Source organism: Limanda limanda, chromosome 17, assembly GCF_963576545.1.
Source record: "Limanda limanda chromosome 17, fLimLim1.1, whole genome shotgun sequence".
Lineage (NCBI taxonomy): Eukaryota > Metazoa > Chordata > Actinopteri > Pleuronectiformes > Pleuronectidae > Limanda > Limanda limanda.
The window spans coordinates 2,348,856-2,371,025 of record NC_083652.1 but is presented as its reverse complement, the minus strand read 5'-3'; the positions used below and the strand labels follow the sequence as shown (position 1 = coordinate 2,371,025).

Sequence of the window (22,170 nt, the reverse complement as noted above, 5' to 3'; positions counted from 1 at the left end):
TGCAGCCTCTGTTTCTGAACAGACTCAGACAGATGATACTGGAGATACTGAGGGCACAGAAGAGAACCCTGAGGACCCCAGGTCTCTCTCTCTCACACACACAAACACACCCACACAGACACACACACACACACACACACACACACACACACACACACTCACACAGAGAGAGATGAGTATTACAGGCTCCTACAATATTCTTAAGTCGTATCATTACTTGTGGAGAAACATGTCTGGGTCTATTTAAACTCCAATGCTTTTACATAATAGATGTCACACTTTTGATCTAACCCCTTATTGTCCCTCCTTAGGCACCCAGGCATCACCAGCGGCCTGGTGAAGGGAGCTCTGTCAGTAGCTGCTTCTGCTTACAAAGCTCTGTTCACTGGACAAGGCCCCACACAGGTCAGCAAGTAACTAACATTATATATATGTTATTTTATTTTGTACAATATATTTGATGACTGTGTCTTAAACACTGATATTTAAGGAAACCCTAAAGTACTAAAACTACTATAAAGTTTTCTGGCTTTTATCCCCAGCTAAACCATCTAAAGTTAGATATCTGCCAACACAAAGGCCGATCGGATACTTTTCCCATTCAGTATAGTGCTGTGAAATAATATTTGCCCCCGTCCAGATTTCTTCTATAGTTGAATATTTGTCACACTTAAATGTTTCATATCATGAAATTAGTTTTAATATTAGCCAAAGATGACCCAACTAAACACAAAATACAGTTTTTCATTATTTCAATGTTCAAAGAACCTGTCTGGCAATGTGAAGAAGGCCAAAAGGTCGCTAACAAAGTAATTGAAATCTATCAGTCTGGAAAGGGTAACAAAGCCATTGCTAAGGATCCTCGACTCCAGCAAACCACAGTTAGAGCCATTATCTACAAAAACAATGACAACTCATCAAGGAGGTCACAAAAAAAACCCAGATGAACATACATAGGTCCCATTATATCTGATTTTAAGCTATCACATATTACATTAATAAGAACATCGTACCATAAAGATTTTTTTTCACAAGATGCTTTCAGACATGCACTGAACTCTGTATAATCTCCTGACATTATCCGAAGGATCTGTATGTGAGAACACAAATGTCCAAGTTAGAGGCTCAGGAGTTACTCTTGAGTTTTAGTTTTTCTTAAGACGATAAATATCTCTGGTTGAAGCGGTGCCATACATGCAGAAGACACAGATGAAGATGAAAAGAGCGCTTGTGGTGATATGGGTTAATGCCGTTGTGGATGTGCTGTAAACCGAAACCCATGATCTCAGCAGAATTATATGATATTCTGACACTAAATGCTATGCCACCCCTCACCTTAACGCCCCAGAGATTTCTGTGTTGTTCTGAATGCTTCTGACCAGAGAATCTTCTGCTGTGTCTCCATATGTGAAAGTGTGGTCATGCTCCAGAGTTCATGTCTTAAAATGGCTTGAGTAACATTTAATTGTCAGAGAAATACAAATGGGTGTCAAACCTGACGTGCCCATTCAGCTCCCATTATCGATTTGTTTGGGGTCGGGAATTACAAACAGTCCGTTTGTTAACTTCACCGTTGTTTTCAAATTATTTGTAGTAGGTTGCATGGACTGATCAGATCTTGTTTCCATTCAGCCTCCAGTGGACGCGTCCACCCAGGACACCATGATGGCCGTGCTGGTGGAGATGGGCTTTGGGGACCGGTCACTGAACCAGCGGCTGCTCAAGGAACACAACTACAACCTGCTGGACGTGGTTAACGAGCTTGTTCAGATGACCGACAATGACTGGTACTCCACACGCTACTGACAAAAGAGACGAAGATGTGCAGGAATAAGGAAATGGAGATGGAGATGAAACATAAGTAATAATGTAGGAAGAGAGAGGAAGAAAGACAAGAAGAAAGAAATCCATATCTGCTCATCTACCTTTTTACCTTTATCTTTCAGCCTATCTCTCTTCTAACTGGCCCAGTTAAATGGAGAGCATTCTTCTCTTTATAACAACATACGGGGAAACATTCCAGCAAGCATCTCTGCAATCCTGCATTAGATCATCAATTACCCACTGTCCGTCGTATAACTGTCAGTGTTGGCCTTTATAGTGGCAGGGTGGCTCCTCTGCTGACCAATCTAAATGAGCTACGTGTTGCATAACTTTTGATTGAACCAAGTAAAGAAGTGGGTTTTAACTTCACAAAGCTAGCAAACATGGCGTTGTGTTAGGTTCCAAAACTAACCAGGTCCAACAATCACATTTAATGTGACATTGATGTAAATTCACCAACATCAATATAAAAAGGGTGGTAATTATTTGTTAGTATTGAAATGTCACACGCACCACCTTTCTACTTTCCTCTTTTGACCAGGACTGTGTTAAAGTACATATATCAAGTATTGCATCCGCACTGAGAAAAATAGTCACTTTTGTCAGAGAATGTGTACATATGCTAGTCAGTCATAGAATGAAAATCCACTTTAAGTTTATTATTTACTGTATATCAAACTGCATAAAGTCTTAATATAATTGTTTTTATCAAGGCATCCTGGGTGCTTGATGGTTCCACTTAAGCATCTGTCATTTGTCCCTGATCTGCTACCCTAACCTGATGGGCATCAACATGGTTACACAAAAATCCAGTCCCACCAGAGTGTGGCTCCCATTTCTGCACATCCTTGTAAAAAATCTGTTAGTCACCGTTCAAAGGGATTTTTAATAAACTACTGTAGCTGGTAACCTAATGGCTAATGCTTTCACAACAACCCTCCTGGGAATAAGAAATATTTTTCAAAACTCATATATGTGGACTCACATTAAAGCTACACAAAATTTGATTTGACATAAACAATCTGACTATAAATTAATCCACCGATTACATTGGCTCTATACAATTAATTGATTTCACTGCGGAAATCAGAAGTTTTGAATGCTGGTGTGATTGGGTGGGAAGGTTTTAGGCTTGGATCTGGTTCAGGTTTGGTCATTGTCAAATGTAATTTATTAGAAAATGTGTCTGTCCACTGTGACGTCATTTGCATCTGTGAATTGTGTGTTACATGTTTTAGGCAGATACAGAATGCCCATAGAGGTGGAGTATGGTCACTGCCTTGCATGAGCCAGGCAAACCAATGGTTAGTTATAGTTCAAATAAGCAAAAATTAAGCTATTGTGCTTGGCTAGATTCACTAGGTTTCAGAGACGTGGAGATGCAGATGATTTCTGTCTCTTATTTCTCACATACTGGAAGATGATGTGAATTTGTCATTAGTCAGCAGAGACTACTAAACTGTTAATACCTAAGCATAGATTCATTTTAATATATCTGGTTTTATTTGGCTGTTTATCAATGCTGCAAGTTAAGAAAACAGGACTGCTTGGTTATAACCTTATCGCATATGAACAATGCCAAGAAGTAATTGCTGTATGTCATGAGCCCCAGAGCTTGATACAAGGTGATTATCTGTTCTCATGTAGGTTCAAGCTATCTTAGATTGTGGCTGCTTTTCTATTTCTATTTTTGTTTTGTACATTTTGTCAACATCGTTAAAGAGTATATAGGGATGTAACACACCTACTACTGGACTATATGCATAACCTGCTATATGAGTAGATGACCACTGAAAGCAGAAGAACATTACCCCAATGTGACTTTAGAGTATTTGCACTTAAAACTTAAAGGACACAGGGACCATTCATTGAACGTACAACTAACTTTTTCCTCCAACTGACTTTTCCTTCTATCACACATTGTTGTCTTGACAGTCAAGCCTCTTCCCTGAGTTAGTTTATTATTCTGAACATGTTGGCTGTTTCTCACAGTAAGGATTTTCTCCTCTGCTAAGAGCAAAGGTCTCAGTATGCTTCAAATGAACTGGTTCATTCAAGTCATCTGACACAAGCGTTTCTACCTGCTCTGAGAGGCCACACTCAATGTTGGGGTATTAATGTCTTACACTTTTGGACAGTCACCCCTTTAAATCATTCCCGGTGTTCAGCCCAATTATTTATACAAAAAGGTTGTGTAAAAAAAGGAAAAAAAAAAAAAAAATGTGAAAATTAACCTCTATATCTCGCTCTTGCCATAATTCTCACACTATTTTGTTAAGTCACAAAGTTTGGCACATTCACAATTTTTACCATAGGAAAGGGCGTTATAGACCGCTTGTTTGGTTTGCTTGTAGGCAAGTTTGAGAGACATTACAAGCTCTGGCACAGGCTTAACACATCATTGTGATTTCATAATAGATAAGGGTTCTCAGCATAAAGCAAATAGTTTGATTTCCATGGCAACACAGATGCATGTCAAGATGGGTGTTTGTGTATCAGATCAAAAAATGAAAAGAAATCAGACAGAAATGTGTTGAGTTCATGCCCCCATCAATGTACTTTTAAGGAGGCTACATGTAGCGACTGTAACATTGTGGTTAAAGGGACCTTTTTTTAGTGTACATCCTATTTCTAGCTGTTCATCATCATTTAGATGGATCCCGCAATGAGGATGCAAGATCACCAACACTGTCCAATGAAAAAGTTACTTCGTCGGTCTTTGTGATGTCATTTTTTACAGCTTTTACTTTCCTTGTAACTACAGTACAGTACACATAAATACAGGTGTGAAAGAGGTAGAAGACTCAACGATTCTTTGTTTGAAATATAGATTGGACTGAAGATAAAAATGAACACATCTCACTTTCGCTTTTTCTTCTTTTAACATCGGAGACGACTTAGAAAGGCTGCTCAAAGTAACTGTTTAGCTGAGTTAGAATGATTATATTTAATGCCTTCAAACGGCTATGTTGAGTTGAATCCCCTATACGATGTTCATATATGTTCCTATCATTTTACACTTCTGTTTTGTGTGGTGTGCTAAGGTTCGGGGTTGATACTGCTCATCCTTTGTCACTTTAAGAGTATGTACAGGATAGTCTTTCCAAACTTTAACTGGAATCAAACAGTGTGTAACAATGTGAAATGTTTTTTTGTTTTTTTTTCACAAATGTATGAATATACAGAACCTAGTTGGAAGCATTGACTATCAGTTATCACTAATTTAAGTTAGGAATTGAGATTTATTTTTTCTTTGAATGCTTGAAGGCTGTTTGGAAATATAAAAAATCTGAGCTGTGGATGTTGTATTACCAGGCTTTTGTGTGGTGCTTGAATTTGCTCTGCTGGATGTGTGTGTTAGTGTTATACTTTGTAAGAAAAGTTACTAGATTGTTTTGAGGATTGTCTTTTAGTTTGCACGTGAGAGGACTTTGGAATTTGTGGTTGGAGTTGGAACAAATCCTTTAATAAATCAGCACTTGTTGTTGGATTGTGATACAATGTGTGCTCGACCAGTGTCAGTGCTAAAAAAAAAGCTGTAATTTCTCAGATCTTCAAATGAATAGTTCAACATTTTGAGAAGTATTATAGTTTAGCTTAATCTAAAGTCACAATATCCACCAACAGCACCTCTAAAGGTTAGTAGAAGGCAGAAGTCACTCTGTTGAGCTTAGAAGTTGCCCAGAACATAATAATAATATTGATGATGTTGAGATCAGAGAAAATAGAAATATAAAAATAGATATTGGCCTAATCACAGTAGGTTTGATATGTGCTTATTGGAAAACTTTATTCTTGAGAACATAAAGCAGAAAAGATGCGAGAGCTGATTTAACAATGGTGAAAAAACATCAGTAGATTAAGTTAACACAAAGAGGAAATTGCTTTGTGCCAAATTTAGCTACTAGTTTATTTCCACTTGTATTCTCCTGCCCATGGACATGTTAATAAACATCAAATCCTGATGAAAAATCCCTTCATCTCCAGTACAAATTGACCAAAGGAAGACTACAAGATGATATATTTAATCGAGTATAGGTCAGGCTCTACTCCTAAGATTGCAGGACATGTAGCCATGATGCTCCTGCTAACATTGTTAAAGGCTCTTTGTGTAGAATTTTGTGACATCTAGTGGTAAAGTTGCAAGTTGCAGCTGAATACCCCCACACCTCACCAATCTCCAATCATAAAAGAGAACCTGTAGTAGCCTTCAGTTTTCATAAAAACTCAAAAGGTGTTTAGATTGTCCAGTTTGGACTACTGTGAAAGACATGGAGGCCTTGAGGACCTGCTCGGGATGTAAATATAAAGTATTTAAATATAAAGGGCCGATCTAGGGCAGGGAAAGGCACAATTTGTACAATTTAGATAATTACACATTGTGAAAAAATCACTAGAATTATTATAAATTCAATATCTGCCATTAGATCCCTTTCATCTAAACTGAACCTTTAAAAACAGGTATATTAGCTCCCTCATTCTCAGCCACAGACTTTATATCTAAACTCCTGACTAACTTGACTTAGACCAACTAGTATGGATATGTGGTGAAGATTCTAATGAGACATTTTCCACTCAGCATGGCTCATTTTATGATACCCGAGTATTACTGCCATTGAGAATACATGAGTACAGTCCTACACAACGGTTGAGTTCAATGTCGAGTTCACTCAGCCAATCTTACCTGCATGTTGTTAAGGGACTGTGAATGTGGTGTTACCAACAAAATGTTGATGTAAAAAAAATCACAAAACATTGATGTTAACATGTTTTGGTGACAAGAATTTAAAAAGGAAACAGGGAATTTATAATATTTTTTCTTTATTTGGGGGTGTCAAATTGAGTTAATCTCCCCCATCATTATAAATTCCCTCAGTAAACTGTGTTAGAAGCTTCTGGTCATGAATACTGCAGTTTGTTCTACTTTTTGCATCACGTTTGCTCAACTGAATCTCACCACAGCCCCCTTAAAAGACTGTATTCTTAAATACACCCTGGTGCACATATCCAAACCAAACCCCTGTGTAGTGAAATGGAGTATGTGCACCTGATGTAGAGGGTTTTAGGCTTTAATTTGAGACAGGGCTGGTGAAATATTTTCATACAGGGTTAAAGAAAACAAGTATTTAAGGAAGAAGATAAACGCTGGATTGTTCAAGCTTATTTTCTATATTGTACTGTATGAACATGGTGTACATATCTGTGTCCAATTAAAGTCAATGCACTTGAGGTTTCTTCATTTCCTTTTTACTAACATGGTGTTCACACCTGTACTTAGTGCTGTCCTCGTCCTTTTTTACAGTGGTCCAAACTGGATAAACTAAACATCTTTTCAGTTTTGATGACGTCTGAAGGCAGCCACAGGTTATTTTTCATGTTTGGAAGGGGAGGGTGAGGTGAGGGGTGTTCAGCTGCAACACGCAACTCCACCACTAGATGTCACTAAATTATACACATTGAACCTTTAAGTAAAGGTAGCTTCACTGATTTGAAGCACACTTAAATTGTAATAGAATGCTCAAAGGTTCAGTTTGTAGAATTACGGGATATCAAGAGGTGCACATTGTAGCTGGTTCTCTTCCAAACATGAAAGAGAACCTGTGGTGGCTTTCTGTTGTCATAAAAACTCTAAAGGTGTTTAGTATTTAAACATAAAGGGCCGATTCAAGGTTAAAGACAGCAATTCATTCAATTTAAATGGAACACACTAGGGAAAATATTACTAGTATAACTTTATATTTGACTCTGCCAATAGATCCCTTTCACTTAAATTGACACACTGAACATTTAATAACATCAATGAGTCTTGGATTTTATTTTATAATAATATTCAAACCCTGAGAAGTGTATTTTTGTTTTGGGGTTAAACTTCTCACCAAAATCGTTTATTTATAGTAATGCAATCAAAATAAGAAACCACCACTGTGATGTAGCACAGGGTGTCCTAGTTGTAGAAGTATAAACTGTACGGGGGCAAGAAGAGGATTATCTTTATGGTTCATCTTGGAGGGACAACTTTAACTGGTACTACAAACAGGTTATCACGCTTCAAGTCTGTGAAGCTCTGCTCAGGTCCGATGAAAAGAGCTGACTAATAGTAGAGCCAAGTTTCCTTATTTAATTGTACCGGAAAGACGGTGAGCTTTTGAATTTCAAAATAAAAGCGGAATGGAATTTTGCTTTAAAAGTGGCTTGTAGGTTGTTGTTTTTTGGGGGAGGGTTTTGTGTATCAGCTCTGTCCGAAATGGGATAAATCATCAATAGATATATTGAAACGTGGTATTTTCTTGATACGTACTGGTCCAAAGCGTACAAAATGGCTGCAAGGTAATAAATAGGCTATCATGATGAATATTTGTAATTTTAGATTGCAGTCTTACTGGGATATAAAATATGTACCTTGGCCATTTACTACAGTGTTGTCCTTAATAATAACTGCTGGTATGAAAACATTAATCCTATACTGCCTGCTGCAGCGGAGAGACTAAAAAGTGATATCAATGAAAGCTTTACTTTGAAAGCCGTCGCAGGAAGTGGTTGTGTGTGTTGTTCCGTGGGGCGTCACGGGGTCGGAACTGAGCTGTGTACCACTGCCCAAACACATACGCACAACACGAAACAAGACAACAAGAATAAAACACAAACCAAAGCATGCAGATGGAGACTCTGTGAATAGTTTGAAGCTCATCTCTGAGGTAGGTGACAACATCGAGAGCAGCGGGTCTAAAGGGGAAATGAGAGTCCGACGTGTTTATAAGACTTGTAGCAGGAACTGGACCTTAGTAAACTGTTGTGCACAGTGAAGGGTACGTGACGTGTTCCCTCCTGAAAGCCTCTCTGCCTTCTTCACAACACTCTCTGTGAAGCTGAGTTTGTTTTTGTTGGCAGCTGCGATGACACAGCTAAAATAGAGTGCGTAGCTCAGGTGTCATATCGTATCTACACTGCGGGGTATGTGTGCTCTATCGCCAGGTACAATTATATTCAGTGACACAGTTTGTTGGCAAAAAAATAAACATTTACACAGTTTAAGAATAAGTAAGGGCTGTTGTTAAACTCAAATCAAGGGTTTGGTTCCTACTTCAATTTTTACATCACCTTTCAAGGGCCTAAATCACTGATCCCTTATTTCACTGTATTGATGATGCTTAGACCAAAAATCTTCAAACAAAACGATTATATAATAACGCATTTATTCAAGTAACTGCTGCTCATATAAGACTTTTATTCAGGCTTAATCAACATCATCATCAGACAATGGTGCAGAAGATATTTCTTCATTAACTCTAGATCCAATTTTCCAGACGTTATCTGCGGGTCATGTCTGAAAACCGCTTTTGAGTGTTTCACACCTAAAAGTCCAAAATGGTCTGAACCATAGTTCACATCTTTATTACATTTGATCTGGTTAGTTCTGGTTTGACATAAAAATGAAGGGACTGCATTAAGAATTTTGTTTGACATACGACCCCTCATCATCACCTACATGGGCTGCAACTACCTAGCCCCCCTAATCAAAGGGAGGTTGGTGTACCTACTATTTAGCTCTATGTTGCTTTGCATTGGGGAAAACAGTGTATTATCACAAGGACGTTGACTGGAGGCATTAAGGAGAGCCATAGTTAAGCCATATATTTTGGGTGTGAGCTCCAATATCTTCAGCCGGGATCACCAACAGCCAAAAATCCTAGTGTCTTAGCTTTATTTTGTTCTCCACCAACTCCTGAGAAAAACAGCTGGCCCTGGGCTGCTATATAATCCACTGTGTTCAGCCAGTAGTTTGTAACTCGGTCTGTTTGCTCATGTGAAGGTTTATTTTTCGTAGGAAAACACTTTTACAGGAAACCTGGGCCAAAAATAGTGGGCTATGAAACCAAAACAATAAGCTAAAATCCATCTATCAAATTTTATACAGCCCATATTCACAAATAACAATTGGTGTGATCGGGCTTAACAATGTGCGACATCTTGTGCCCTAAACTGTCAAGAAGAGTAAGGAAAATCTACCCCAAAAAAAACCATGTTAACAGGGGAAAAAAACGTAAACACCTCAGATAGCCACACGTGAGGGATTCCTCTTCAAGGACGGAGAGAAGTGCAATAGATGCCGCACGTAGCTGAACACATCAACAAACTTAAAATATTTACAACATTGATTATTATAAGTATTCAGTTCAGCACAATTCAATTATATTTAAATAGCCGGAAATCACAACATACATTGTCTTAAGGCACTTTACAAAGTTAGGTTGACACCTACAATATTCAAGGAGGGTCAAGCGGTTGTGGGGTCAAGTGGACTCTGTTCCGTGTTAATTTTATTACCACATAACTGTAATGTACAAGTGTATGTGTGTGTGTTTGTTTGTTAAAAATCAAGTATAATATTGTGATGGCAAAGTCATACATTTACAAAAGAATAATGTTTTGAAATAGCTGTAATATAGCTAATACAGCTTAATTTAAAAAATCAAACAATTTCTTTCTGCCAGGAGTTCACCCAGGTTTTGCCCTAGTACCTGAAATGTTCCTCTTTATTCAGGTATGGGGGCTGCTCCCAGCACTTCTAATGCAGGAAATGGAGGGAGCTGCCAAGACCAGCAACCAATAATTGAGAATGAAGACATTAAGAGGCGGAATTCAAGCAGGAGATGTAGCACAGGAGAGACTGTTCCCTGTCCGACCTGCCAGGGCACTGGACGTATACGCAGAGGTATTGAACAGTAGTGTGGACTGCATTGCTATATAAAGTAATATTATTGAAATGGCGTTTGACCACTGCTTTATACTATACAATTATATTATCCCTCAAGTACCTTCAGCCATATAAAGGCAGCAGGACACATATACTGTGTTACTTCATCTGCAGATGTCCGTTTTTTCCTCTTTGAGGCGGCATGAAACTTCTGTCTAGCTTTGCAGTTTCGTACCTGTGGTTTAATCTTGAAATGCCTCAGAATGATGATACGTTCACATCACATGTAGAGGATAGATAATGTGATTGTAATGTGATGAATGAGACGATATAAACTCATTGATTCATCAAAGTCATCAAGTTATTTAATTCGTTATTATAAAACAACAAGTTATGTGCTCACATTGTCCTACAGTGCATCCGGAAAGTATTCACAGTGCTTAACGTTTTCCACATTTTGTTATGTTACAGCCTTATTCCGAAATGGATTGCATTTTTTTTCTCAAAATTCTACACACAATACCCCAGAATGAAAACGTAAAAAAAGTTTTCGGGATTTTTTTGCAAATTTATTGAAAATAAAAAACAATTAAATCAGGGACAACTCTGTGAATGTCCTTGAGTGGCCCAGCCAGAGCCCAGACATGAACCCGACTGAACATCTCTGGAGAGATCTGAAAACGGCTGAGCAAAAAAATTGGAAAAAGTGAAGCGCTGTGAATTCTTTCCGGATGCACTATCTGTGCCTACCTACCTAACTACCCAGCTACTTACTTACTCACTTACTTACTTAACTACTTACTAACTAACTCCACAAATCTGTATATGGAACGTATACTGTATATCTTGAGAACTTATTATCATATTAGCTTCACTCTTGGCATGTGCATTAAGAGCAGTGTCAAATTTGGTTCTATATGAATAAACATTGAATAAACAGGTGCCCCAGAAGCGGTGACTGGGACTGGGGAAAAAAAACTCACTCTCCAATTCCGGGTCCTGGATACTTTGAGCTTCACTGAACTTTGAACAAGCACGAGAACAGTTGTTTGTGCAGCAGCAGGTCTTAACTTCAGGGTTCTGTGGACTGAGACCTGCAGAAGGTCTTTTGTTGCCGCGGCTCGATTACTACAGGTCACTTTTACTGTTTCAGAAAGAAAGCTGCAGCCAGTATAACCAAAGGCAGAGTAAACAGCCAATTCAAAACAGGAAGGTTTAGAATTAAGAAAGTGTGAGAGAGTGAGTATGTGAGAGTTTGAGTGTCAGCACAAATCTTCCCACCAGGTAATAAACATGTTACAATGCCGCTGTTAGCGATTACACAGGATACTTTACAAGTCAAGACAGTATCTGTAAAGATCCCAATTTTATGCGTTTATCTTATGTTGCACATGACGGTGTGTGCAGTGTTCACCATAAGTTACCTAGACTGTGGCGGCCTGGGATAGAGCTGTAGGCAGAGACACAGACAGATATATTCCCCTCTTTTTAGTTGAATCTTATGAAACCTTGATACACGTTACAGGTCAGGAGAGCAAGCTGGTGGCTGTCATCTCCTGTAATGACCAGAGGCTGAAGCCTAGACACACGTAAGAAAGCAAATGCTTCACACAGCTGATTAACCTGAAAATGTAAAACTTAATTGGACTCTATGAACTTGATACAGCTCATATTTCCTTCTATCCCAGGAAGTTATATGTTGCTGTGTCTGTTGGTGTGTGCCTGCTGGTCAGTGCCGTGGTGCTGTTCTTCCTCTTTCCTCGCGCTGTCCTGCTGTCTTCAGTAGCTGTCAAGTCATCCTTTGTTTACTTCACCAAGAACAACGTCCTTATTAACATCACGGTAGGTAGAAATGTAAATAATAGCCCTGTTTCAATTAAAAGTACCTGGAACTTTTTTCAAGGTTCCGGCGTTTCCAGTGCAGCCTAAAGACAAGTGGAGATTAGGCATGAGTATAATTGGGCAAGCTACGACTGGCTGTTCCACTCCAGTTCACCAGGTTTTGGTAATGCAGAACACTATATAAAACGCTATATAAATGGAGGAACACTTAAATGACAATAGACATGATCAACAATAATAATGTCAGTTGCTTTGATTCATCGTAGTGTCTATCAGTCACAACTTCTTTTCCCCTTACAGCATGTGTTGAACATCACCAACAACAACTTTGCGACAGTGCAGACCTATAATCTGTCAGTGCAGGCCCTCAACTTTGACACGGTGGTGGGAACAGTGTCTATTGAGAACGTCACCTCAGTCAAACCTCTGTCCACCACAACGGTGAGATATCCCCACCTCACAGAAACAGCTAGCATCATGTAGCTGAAAAGAGTCATTAACATCCTTATCACAAACACTCTCATCACATCTGCAAATCCACATACTGCAGCATGCTGGTTAAATTGTGCTGGAAAGTTTGATGATAGTCTTGTTGCCAATAGAATTGAAATAGTATGATATCCAATTGGCAGTGTGACCTCTGGTTTCTTCTCACCTCACAGTATTCGTTCATGATCCCCATCCAGCTCTTAGACCCTGGTTTGAGGTGAGTTGTCTGTGTTACAGTAAAATTCTCTCAAGCACATAAGGTTGTCATTTAGAGCCTTTTTCTCGATAAAGACTGGTTTGGTTTGAATATCGAGAAATCACTCTTGGGGTTTCAATTCTGCAAATGTTATAGATTTGTGTTGACTTTCTGTACCCTGCCAATAAACCAATGTCTAAGACTCCTGATAACAATCTGTCTCCCATTCCCTTTTAAAAGCCTTGCCCTCCAAAAAAAATGTTTAAATGGTGGCAGCCTGACAGCATACATGTTTGTAACAATGTTCATTATACAATTTCCTGCCACTTCCTTGATTATGATCCCTAAGAATAACTCAAAAACTGACCTCAGGCCAGATGACTTGGGTGTAATGCTCTTCCCACTGCCACAAATGATCAATGCACCAATAATGGCATCATTTGAAATGTATTATTAATTATTTGTTTATTAACAATACATTTATTATTGTTTATTAAATATAATCCAAAGACAATTTGCAGTTGATTTGATGCATTATCAAAGTACTGAATATGCCTGAAGAAGTGGCTACAATGTTCTTTGTGTGTACATGGAGGATTAAAACAACAAAATAAATGTAGCTGTCATGTCTAGCTCAACGCTTATTGTTTTGACAGATACTATTAATTATACTTTTATTGATTGACAATAATATGATAATGAACTTTATTTATATAGCCCCTTTCAAAACATTGTTTACAAGTTAAATATGAAGAATTGAAGCCAAACCACTGGGAAAATAATAAACGCTGTTTGAAGATCACACAAAATTAGACAAATAAGGGCAGTAATAAGAATAAAAGGGTTACAGAATAATATACTCTGTTATCTTTACTGGAGTATAAACACTGTTCTTGGCACTGTTCTAACGTTACTCTGTTCTTCTCTGCAGTAACTACTGTAAGAAAGCTTCCCTGCCTGTCCACATCCTGTATCTGCATCTGCAGTAAGTGCCAGTAACCAGGAAAGTTGATTATAATTTGGTGGTCAAAGGTCCTCATAACTTCACAAAACATGGTTTTGAATATAACTTTCATAATTAATGTGATAATTATTATAGTTTCACCCAATTGCTAATTGGATAAAATTGTCCAAAAACGACTGGACCAATGTTCTATATTTTGTTGGCTCTAACAAGCTACAACTTCAAGTAGTGATGCTAGCGTGCACCCAGCACATACCCTTGGGCTAGAACTTGTGTGCGGAAGTGAACGCGGCTCCAGAGGAGGATATCAGAGGACATTTAGGCTAAAAGCACATTCTAAATGATGCGGTTTCAAGTCGAACTGGAGTTTTCACATTTGAAGGACTTCAGGAAGTTACTTCAATTGGATTTGGCTGCAACAGTTTACCCCTGAAACTCCTAAAGTGTATTAGGGACTCAAGCACTTCACCCACCCCTCCATCGCCATAGCAGATAATGAGTGAATTTAGCTTTTTTTCATCTATCTCTTTAAGACAGAGCAGTGTTACACTGTTCATGTTTTCAACTTTTTTGTCAGTATACGTTTATAATTCTTTTATGTAATGTGTTCATTGTACCGCAGGATGTCGATGACAGTTTACTACTTGGCCCACTATGAGCAGCTCTCCCTGGAGACGTATGAGTACATCGACTGTGGAGCAAACAGTACCATACCACATCAGGTGCAGGCCCCTCCACCCTGATGGATGGAAAACACGAACAAACACTGATGACATCCTGTTTTTTTCCATGAACTCTGATGCTAAAATGTATATCGTACCAGGATGTTGTTAGTGTTCATCCTGGATTGAAAAAGCATGGAATCTGAGCAATGTTTCAGGTCTAGCCCTCTTTGGTTCACTTACAATGAAGTCGGGTGCCCAATTAGAACAATCGGTAGTAGGCCGGTATGAAATTTGTTAATCATACTCTGGTGCGGATTAAACAACCGCACTGAGACGTCGTGAAAAGAGGATCTCAGTCCATTTCCAGGCAGAGTCTGGTGTGGTCGTCTGTGTACTGAATGCAAATTGACCAATCTCAGTATGTTGTGGTTTTAGCATGACTTAAAAAACTATACTGATAACGAATCCATCTGCTGTTTACAAAATGTTTGGGAAGCAAATGCTGCTTACACAGATAAAATGTTTACGTGAATAATTTGGTAATAACACATATATGTGTTAACCATAGACTTCAAATAAATATGGGTTACGTTAGCTCCCAAAAGTGAAGTCAAATTATCTGTATTGTCCCTTGATGGCTGGCTCCAGCGTAGGCCAAAACCCTGCCTGTTCAAGTGTTCATGTTTTTGCTGAGTTTGGTTATTTGATGCTTTATGAATGGGGTGAAATCTCACAATTTACAGCTGAGATTGACTTGTTATCAGTCCTGTGTGTGTGTTGGCGATTTATACCAGCGCTCCACGCCACAATCACAGCTGCATGAACTCTGACTCTAACTCTGACTAAAAGATGGCATTACCATTAATGTTATAAGTTATTTTCTGATGAGCTGCGTGACACCAGTGTAACACCAGAAAGCAAATAGAAAGTATTACATTTTCCCATGTAAGTTCTGATGGTATAACTTCATATTTACTTGTTTTCTCAGTTAAAAGCTACTTGTCTGTTGTTTAGTCCAAAGAGTGACCACTGTCTCCACTAAGCCCCCTAGCTTCGCATAAAATGACAGAAAGACACATTAGTTTGTGTGGAGTCGACACAGGTTTATTTCTTATAGTGTCAGGACATTAAACAAAAGCTTATACTGAGCTTCTTTTCAGTCCGATGATCAGACAACAGCAGCATTCCTCCTCTTCCTCACCACTGCTGGGCATACTGCAACGACTGGAAGACAAATGTGTTGAATGTATTAATACTCAAATGTGTTTTGTTTGTATAGACCAGTTCTTTCCTAAGAAAAGTCTTCCTGTTATATAGAAATGAACACATATGAACCTCATCTTCAGAGAGGTGTTGATACCTACTGAGTATCTGTTGGGGACCTTTGCACTGTGATGGACAGATGTCTTCAGGTCGCCATTACAGTGGGGACACCGGCTTTCAGCTTAAGAAATACGAATAGCAAGTTACATGCTCATAATGTTGTATAGCTTATATTCACAAATCAATGCATAACTTCTTAGTACATTAAAGAATATATATACACTTTGAATACATTTCGGAGCCTGTACTTTAATACTTTTACTTGAGTTAAGTTGTCAAAATAGTACCTGTAGGATAGCCAAAGTACACACAGGAAAGATAGAGATATATTCCTTAAAATGTCTCTTAACTTTTACATAAGGCTCTATTTTTATTAAGAACTCAAATATGACAAGACTGGTACTTAAAAGTGTAACACTGTCTATTTCCCTTATAATTGATACCAAAGCTCTTAGTCCTTTCTTGGAATTGTCCTGGTACTTTACAGCTAAATACCAGCTTTTTTAAAGAAACATTTGGTGGGAAATACAAGACCCACAACAAATTCACATTTTACCTAAAGATGATAATTTTACCTGATTTCCTTACTTAAACTTTGTCTCTGACAAATCAAAGCAAGTGACATTTAGCGTGGCATGGATTTCTCTTGCTGAAATACGGTGATTGTGTAAAAAGTGTGGGTCACAGAGACCAACTCATTCCTCTACTGTCATCTACTGAGCTACTTAACCTCTTAAACTCTAAGTTTTCATTGGCCCTATAAATACCGCCCTACCAGAATTGTTTTCTCTGATGAAGCTGGTTTCCAGCAGGCAGCTGTTTTTACTGAAAGAAAACCTCTGTCACTACCTGCTCAGCGGCAAACAGCAGACAGAAGCAGTTAAATGCAGCTTTGAATTCCAACAGAAAAAGTATAAAGGTAACTACGGTAAGGGAGCAGATTGTCACACAGGATGCATTTCAGACACATTTTAAGGCCATCTTACCAACATCTGACAGTACGGATTATTTATTATTTTTCAAACTTATAGCTGCGTTACTTAGACTGGATAATCTTAGCTGAGCTCTACCTAAAGATAAAGAAATCCACCAAACAGCACCAATAAAACTTGGCCGTGACGAAATTTAATCTTGTGTCATAATGATGCCATGTGGTTTTTATGGGGAGGTTGTGTGCTGGACTATTTCTTAATGAGAAGTGACTACCTGGTATCATGGTGGTACCATGAGGTTGTACTTACCAGCTCTGTGGCTGAGTTCATTCAGCTTTGAAGCTGGTGCTGCATGTGTCCAAAATTACTCATTACTAACTATATAGTTATCTCACCATTTTGTAGTGCTGTCTGTAGGTTTAGTGAGATTATTACACCAGTATCATATGATGAACTGTGAAAAGTAGTATCCAATGGTCACCAACTGCTCTATACCATCATGCATTGTGATCAATATTGGCCAGCAGCTGAGAAGAGAGAAACAATTGAAACCTGTTGTACCATGTACCTATCTGTTTAACGTTTTACCTAAAACATAAAAATAAGTTTAAAAGAAAACATACAGACATTCAGCACGGTTAAAAACTCCTCTTAAAGCAAGGAGATTAGAAAGTAAAAACAAAAACAGAATAAAACAAAATAAAGATAAAAGGAAAGGATGAAAGTACAGTGCAAGATATCAAAACCCCTCAAATATAACTTAATAAAAAAACATGAATATTTTGTGTAAATCTGTTGGGGAAATATATTCAATAAAATATGTATTGATATGCTTTGGATGTATTGATATATAGTTGTCGTCATACTAACTAGACAGTGAGAAGGGTGGAGTGAATGAGGGAGTGACCCAGAACAACTCAGTTCTCATTAACTCCGGTCACTATTGAATTCATAGCTAATTTCTGCCACCTGCTGACATAATAAGGATATTAAATGACATGAGACTAACAACCTGATCATAAATCACAATATGTGGAAGGATTTAATCCTGGGAATCTGGCTGAGTTTTGTCTAATATATTGAATGGCCTCTATGGAATCTCAGTTATGGAAATCCATCATAGTGACAGAGAACGTTAAACCCCTTTATATCTTCCACAACAATAGCAATGTTAAGTACCCTTGACATACTGGAAGCCAAACCCAGTAAAGAAAAACAAGAATCTTAACCATTGTAGTCCTCTGCACAGAGTGAGGCATGAACATGTAGCTGAGTTTATCCTGACACTTTGATGTCATCAATCCATTCCAGGTTGTACCCAGTCCCAGGAAAGCAGTAAATCTGTGGTCAGTGATATGTGAGACAGTGTTGAGCAGCCTGTGTGGCCCATCATGAATCATTCAGCAGCCCTCCTTCTAATGAGAACACTGTGGGCCATGACGGCCTAGCTGTGGTCATTTTTGTGTGTTTGTGTGTGTGTGGATTTTGGGTAATTAGTGTTTTTTTGTGAAAGCTGGGTGAAGGCTGTTGATTCATTCAGCCCCTCCTGGTTCCTCCCTCTCTCTGAATAGAAAGTATATACCTGTTTATATGTGTTTAATTGAAAATATAGCATGGAGGTGGGATCTGATCACTAGTAGTCTGAAAACAAATGTGGAGACACATTCCTATGTAAATGGTTTTGTATTTATATAGAGGTTTTCTAGTCTGATGATGACCACTCAAAGCTCTTTACAGTACAGTTTTACATTCACCCATTCACACACATTTATACAGTGCATCTATTAGCAGCACTTTATTGTGCTACGAGGGGCAATTCAGGGTTCTGCATCTTGGCCAAGGACACTTCGGCATGCAGATCGGGAAGACTGGGGATCGAACTGCCGACCTTCAGGTTGGAGGACGACCGCTCTACCCGTCAGCCACAGCCACATACATATGTCAGGTATGAAGTGTTGAACTTTCTCTCTCTCCACTTGTGAAACCATCACCTTATAAAGTGAGGTGTGATAGAGATAGTACACTTAATGAATCTGTGAGTGAATGGGTGAATGGCAAAACTGTACTGTAAAGCGCTTTGAGTGGTCTTAATGACTAGAAAAGCAGAATATAAATACAGACCATTTACCAATTAGAACCAGGTCTGAACAGGGCCCTTGTTGTCTATATGTTAACCATAGTTATACCTGTTTGCTCTTGTGTTGCGTTTGATTCGGTTTCATTGCCGATGGTGTCAGAGCCCCCGTGCAGCAGCTGTGAATAGAGCGGTCACCTGAAATTAACATTGCTAATAGAAACAGAGACAGTCATAGAAAAGAGCCCAGTTAAAAGGACATACTAAGTTTCGTGGGAAGTCCAGTTTGTATGTATCAAACAGTTAGACACACCAGTGTGTTCACAGACTTCACAGAAATTACTGTTTGAGGAACAGAGCTATATTTAGGTGTTATATTAATGTTTTCCTGTGCGTTACTTTGAGGTCTAAAGGAGCATTGAGTGGATAATACAATATTTCATATCCAACATTGTTTATACTGCCTCTATGCCAAGCCTTAGTTGGTGTATTAGTAAATTTGTTTGTGTATGTTTTACTGCCTTCAATCGATGATAGGCTGGGTACTGTGACTCTAGCAGCAGGACTATGCCCCTCCTGCATTCTTGCATACATGTGCTATATAAATAAAAGATTAAGACATTCATAAAAATATTACATTACATAGTGTTACTAGTGCTCAAAAGTTGCATTATACAAGATAACGTTGATTATGAAGATCCCATCTAACCCTCTTACCCTCACACCTCACAATTAGGGTAACTGAACGTCAGCTCCTTGTGTTCCAGTAACTCAGTCACACCAGCATCCTATTGCACCGCTTGTTAACTGTGAGGTGCCTAGTAAATGACATCTGCTCACAAGATGCCTCGAACAGGTTTGACTCCAAGGGTGTTGCATGTCCCTGTTAATTTTTCCGTTTTCAGCCCTGCAGTTTAACAGTAAAGCAGACCAGACAAAGTGCAACAGAAGAATCTATGGGAATCAAGCTTGGGAAGAAATGTCAAAACATTTTTCTATTTAGCTAAACCTCGCTAGTAAATCACTGATGCCAACACGCTGTTACACAAAGTAAATGACATATAGTCTGTTTTATGTTCTTAAATGTCTGCTTACTTAAAAATCACTAATCAACTATTAAAAGCAATACAAAGTGATTTCATTTATAATCATCACAACCCGTGGATAAAATGAAGCTGGATGGACCATTGGGTGATTCTACAGCAGCAGTGACTATGGAACAACTCTGAGTGTAAATTAAATTAGATCTGTAAAAATCATTGGACAATGAGGACGAGTTTTAATAAAAGGTTAATAACATTATGGTACTATACTGGAATACGATGACTGATGATAATGTGTAACCTTTGTATAAACTGTATAGTTTAATATATAATAATGCAACATTCGTGTCAGCTGATTAGTTTTTTATAGAAAATATGAAATTCCACCAGTCACAACCTGAAACTGCATGATTAATTGTTCATAATTGATTAATAATGCATTAGTAAATGTTTATTATGTGTGTTTATTAAACATAATAAAACATCAGTCCAATTATATAACCCCTCAATGAAGGGTTCCTTATCAAAGAGTGGTAGAAACCATCTTTTTACCCGCTGTTTGTCTCGGGCCATCCTGCGGTCCAGAGCACTCTGACGCCGTCTGGCCTCCCAGTGCATAGCAGACATCCTGGTGTACAGCAGCTAGAAGAGATATTAACAAGTCATTGCTCATTATGACAGTATCTGACAATATTCAAATACTCTGTGGTGTGCTCGCACATTAAGTAAGGTTAATAATAATAACACAAGTATTAAAATATAATAAAAAACTGTTCAAGATTGACTGCGAAAGAGAGTGGAGGTGCAGAGTTGGAAAGTATGGGCATTGAAGATCCTGTTACATACAACAGCCCAGCTTGGATTCCAAACTGTTTCCAGTGTAAATGGAACAACTGTCATATGTCAGATGCTGATTGATTTATGGTGCATAAAACTGCAGGATATAGTGTTAATGCTTCATGTCATGACAAAATGACCCTTGAAATGCTTGTAAATAATGTTTCTATCCAAGTCAAAATTATAATCCCAACTGGGAAATCATTTTGGGGGGTTGGGGGGCCTTGTGGGGGTTGTAACAATAAGCAACACTTCACAGACACAGACACAGACTTGGTATTTTAATGTGGTGCCCATTATATTGATTCAAATTGAATGCCTTGACAAACAGTGCCTGAAGAAGAGAACTTGAGGATCCAGGTTGTCCACTAATCACAAGGTCTGCGGTTCGATCCCCGGTTTCTCCAGTCCTTGGACATGATGTCGAATCCCAAACAGTCACTCATAGCTGTGCCACCGGTATGTATGTTTCAATAATACAGGTAGAAGTGCTCTCAAATACTAAACAGTCTGTGGTGTCCACGCTGCTTTTTCACTCAGTAAACAAAACAGCATGTATTTCGTATGTCTTGTTGACAAAAGAACCTTTGATCTGCTTTGTGTACTGGATCAAAATTAAGTGGAGTCACCAGTACACCACACCAGAGCCAGAAAAGATGTGTTGTTAAATTGCTATTTCATATTTACAACTCAATAGTTAATAGTTAGGGCAGCATGGGGCAAGACATTTAGATGGACACTTGTTCTCTGCTCTCTGTTACATTGTTTGTATTTGATCTGAAAGTAAAATTACGAAAACCAAAAATTCAATTCAATTTCACATGAACTGTATCCCTTTAAATTACGTAGATGAGAAGCATTATAGTAGGATAAAACATAATGTAACAGAGTTTTTGTGTCGTAGTGTAGCAAAGAGATGTATGAGGAATAGTAACCAAGCAGATAAGACTCACCTGACTTATACCCTAGAGCAGGCGGCTGCAGCCTCAGTTGAGGACTGGTGGCAGCTGTGGTTTCCTCACTCGTGCCTCTGACCTTGTTAGGTGGAGTTTCCAGGCAACATAATGCCCTCCTGGGCTAAGAGAAACAGAGAGGTACAGTCAGGTGGATGAATCATTACTGCACAGCCTCCTGTGGCTCACTAACAATTGGTCCCAGCCCGATGTGCATATACGTTTCCCTGTGCGATTGTGTGTTTGTCGTTATATCTTTTCACTCATTTGACTTCACCATTCAGTAACTCAAAAGCCTTCACCAGAATCTCCAGGAGCTCAGGTATTGTTTTA

At 38.6% G+C, this 22,170-nt stretch overlaps 2 protein-coding genes across 4 annotated transcripts in view; both read left to right on the top strand.

Annotated features, from left to right (window-relative positions):
- nbr1b (NBR1 autophagy cargo receptor b) overlaps positions 1–7,053 on the top strand; it is a 38,335-nt gene extending 31,282 nt beyond the window's left edge. For both annotated transcript variants that reach the window (XM_061089616.1, XM_061089615.1), the window contains 3 exons: positions 6–81; positions 312–405; positions 1,633–7,053. In XM_061089616.1, the coding sequence (XP_060945599.1) occupies positions 6–81; positions 312–405; positions 1,633–1,806 (344 nt within the window). In that variant the 3' untranslated portion in view covers positions 1,807–7,053. The remainder of the gene's footprint in view (positions 1–5; positions 82–311; positions 406–1,632) is intronic.
- A 1,331-nt stretch (positions 7,054–8,384) lies between these two features.
- Positions 8,385–16,227, top strand: LOC133022596 (transmembrane protein 106B-like). 2 transcript variants are annotated; one of them, XM_061089425.1, is made up of 8 exons: positions 8,385–8,519; positions 10,367–10,537; positions 12,045–12,108; positions 12,208–12,361; positions 12,662–12,802; positions 13,024–13,067; positions 13,978–14,031; positions 14,633–16,227. In XM_061089425.1, exons 2-8 carry the CDS (start codon positions 10,369–10,371, stop codon positions 14,751–14,753), a joined length of 747 nt encoding a protein of 248 aa, XP_060945408.1. In that variant the 5' UTR covers positions 8,385–8,519; positions 10,367–10,368; the 3' UTR covers positions 14,754–16,227. The 2 variants fall into 2 exon arrangements, with proteins under 2 accessions (XP_060945408.1, XP_060945407.1); XM_061089424.1 differs by having other exon boundaries at positions 12,994–13,067.
- The last annotated feature ends 5,943 nt before the right edge of the window (positions 16,228–22,170 follow it).

What these genes read in the sequence shown, in the direction of transcription:
- LOC133022596 (XM_061089424.1), top strand. Translation starts at nt 10,369, where the DNA reads ATGGGGGCTGCTCCCAGCACTTCTAATGCAGGAAATGGAGGGAGCTGC. An exon ending in ACGTCCTTATTAACATCACG is followed by an intron (nt 12,362 to 12,661) that starts GTAGGTAGAAAT and finishes TTCCCCTTACAG; the next exon opens with CATGTGTTGAACATCACCAA. An exon ending in ATCCTGTATCTGCATCTGCA is followed by an intron (nt 14,032 to 14,632) that starts GTAAGTGCCAGT and finishes ATTGTACCGCAG; the next exon opens with GATGTCGATGACAGTTTACT.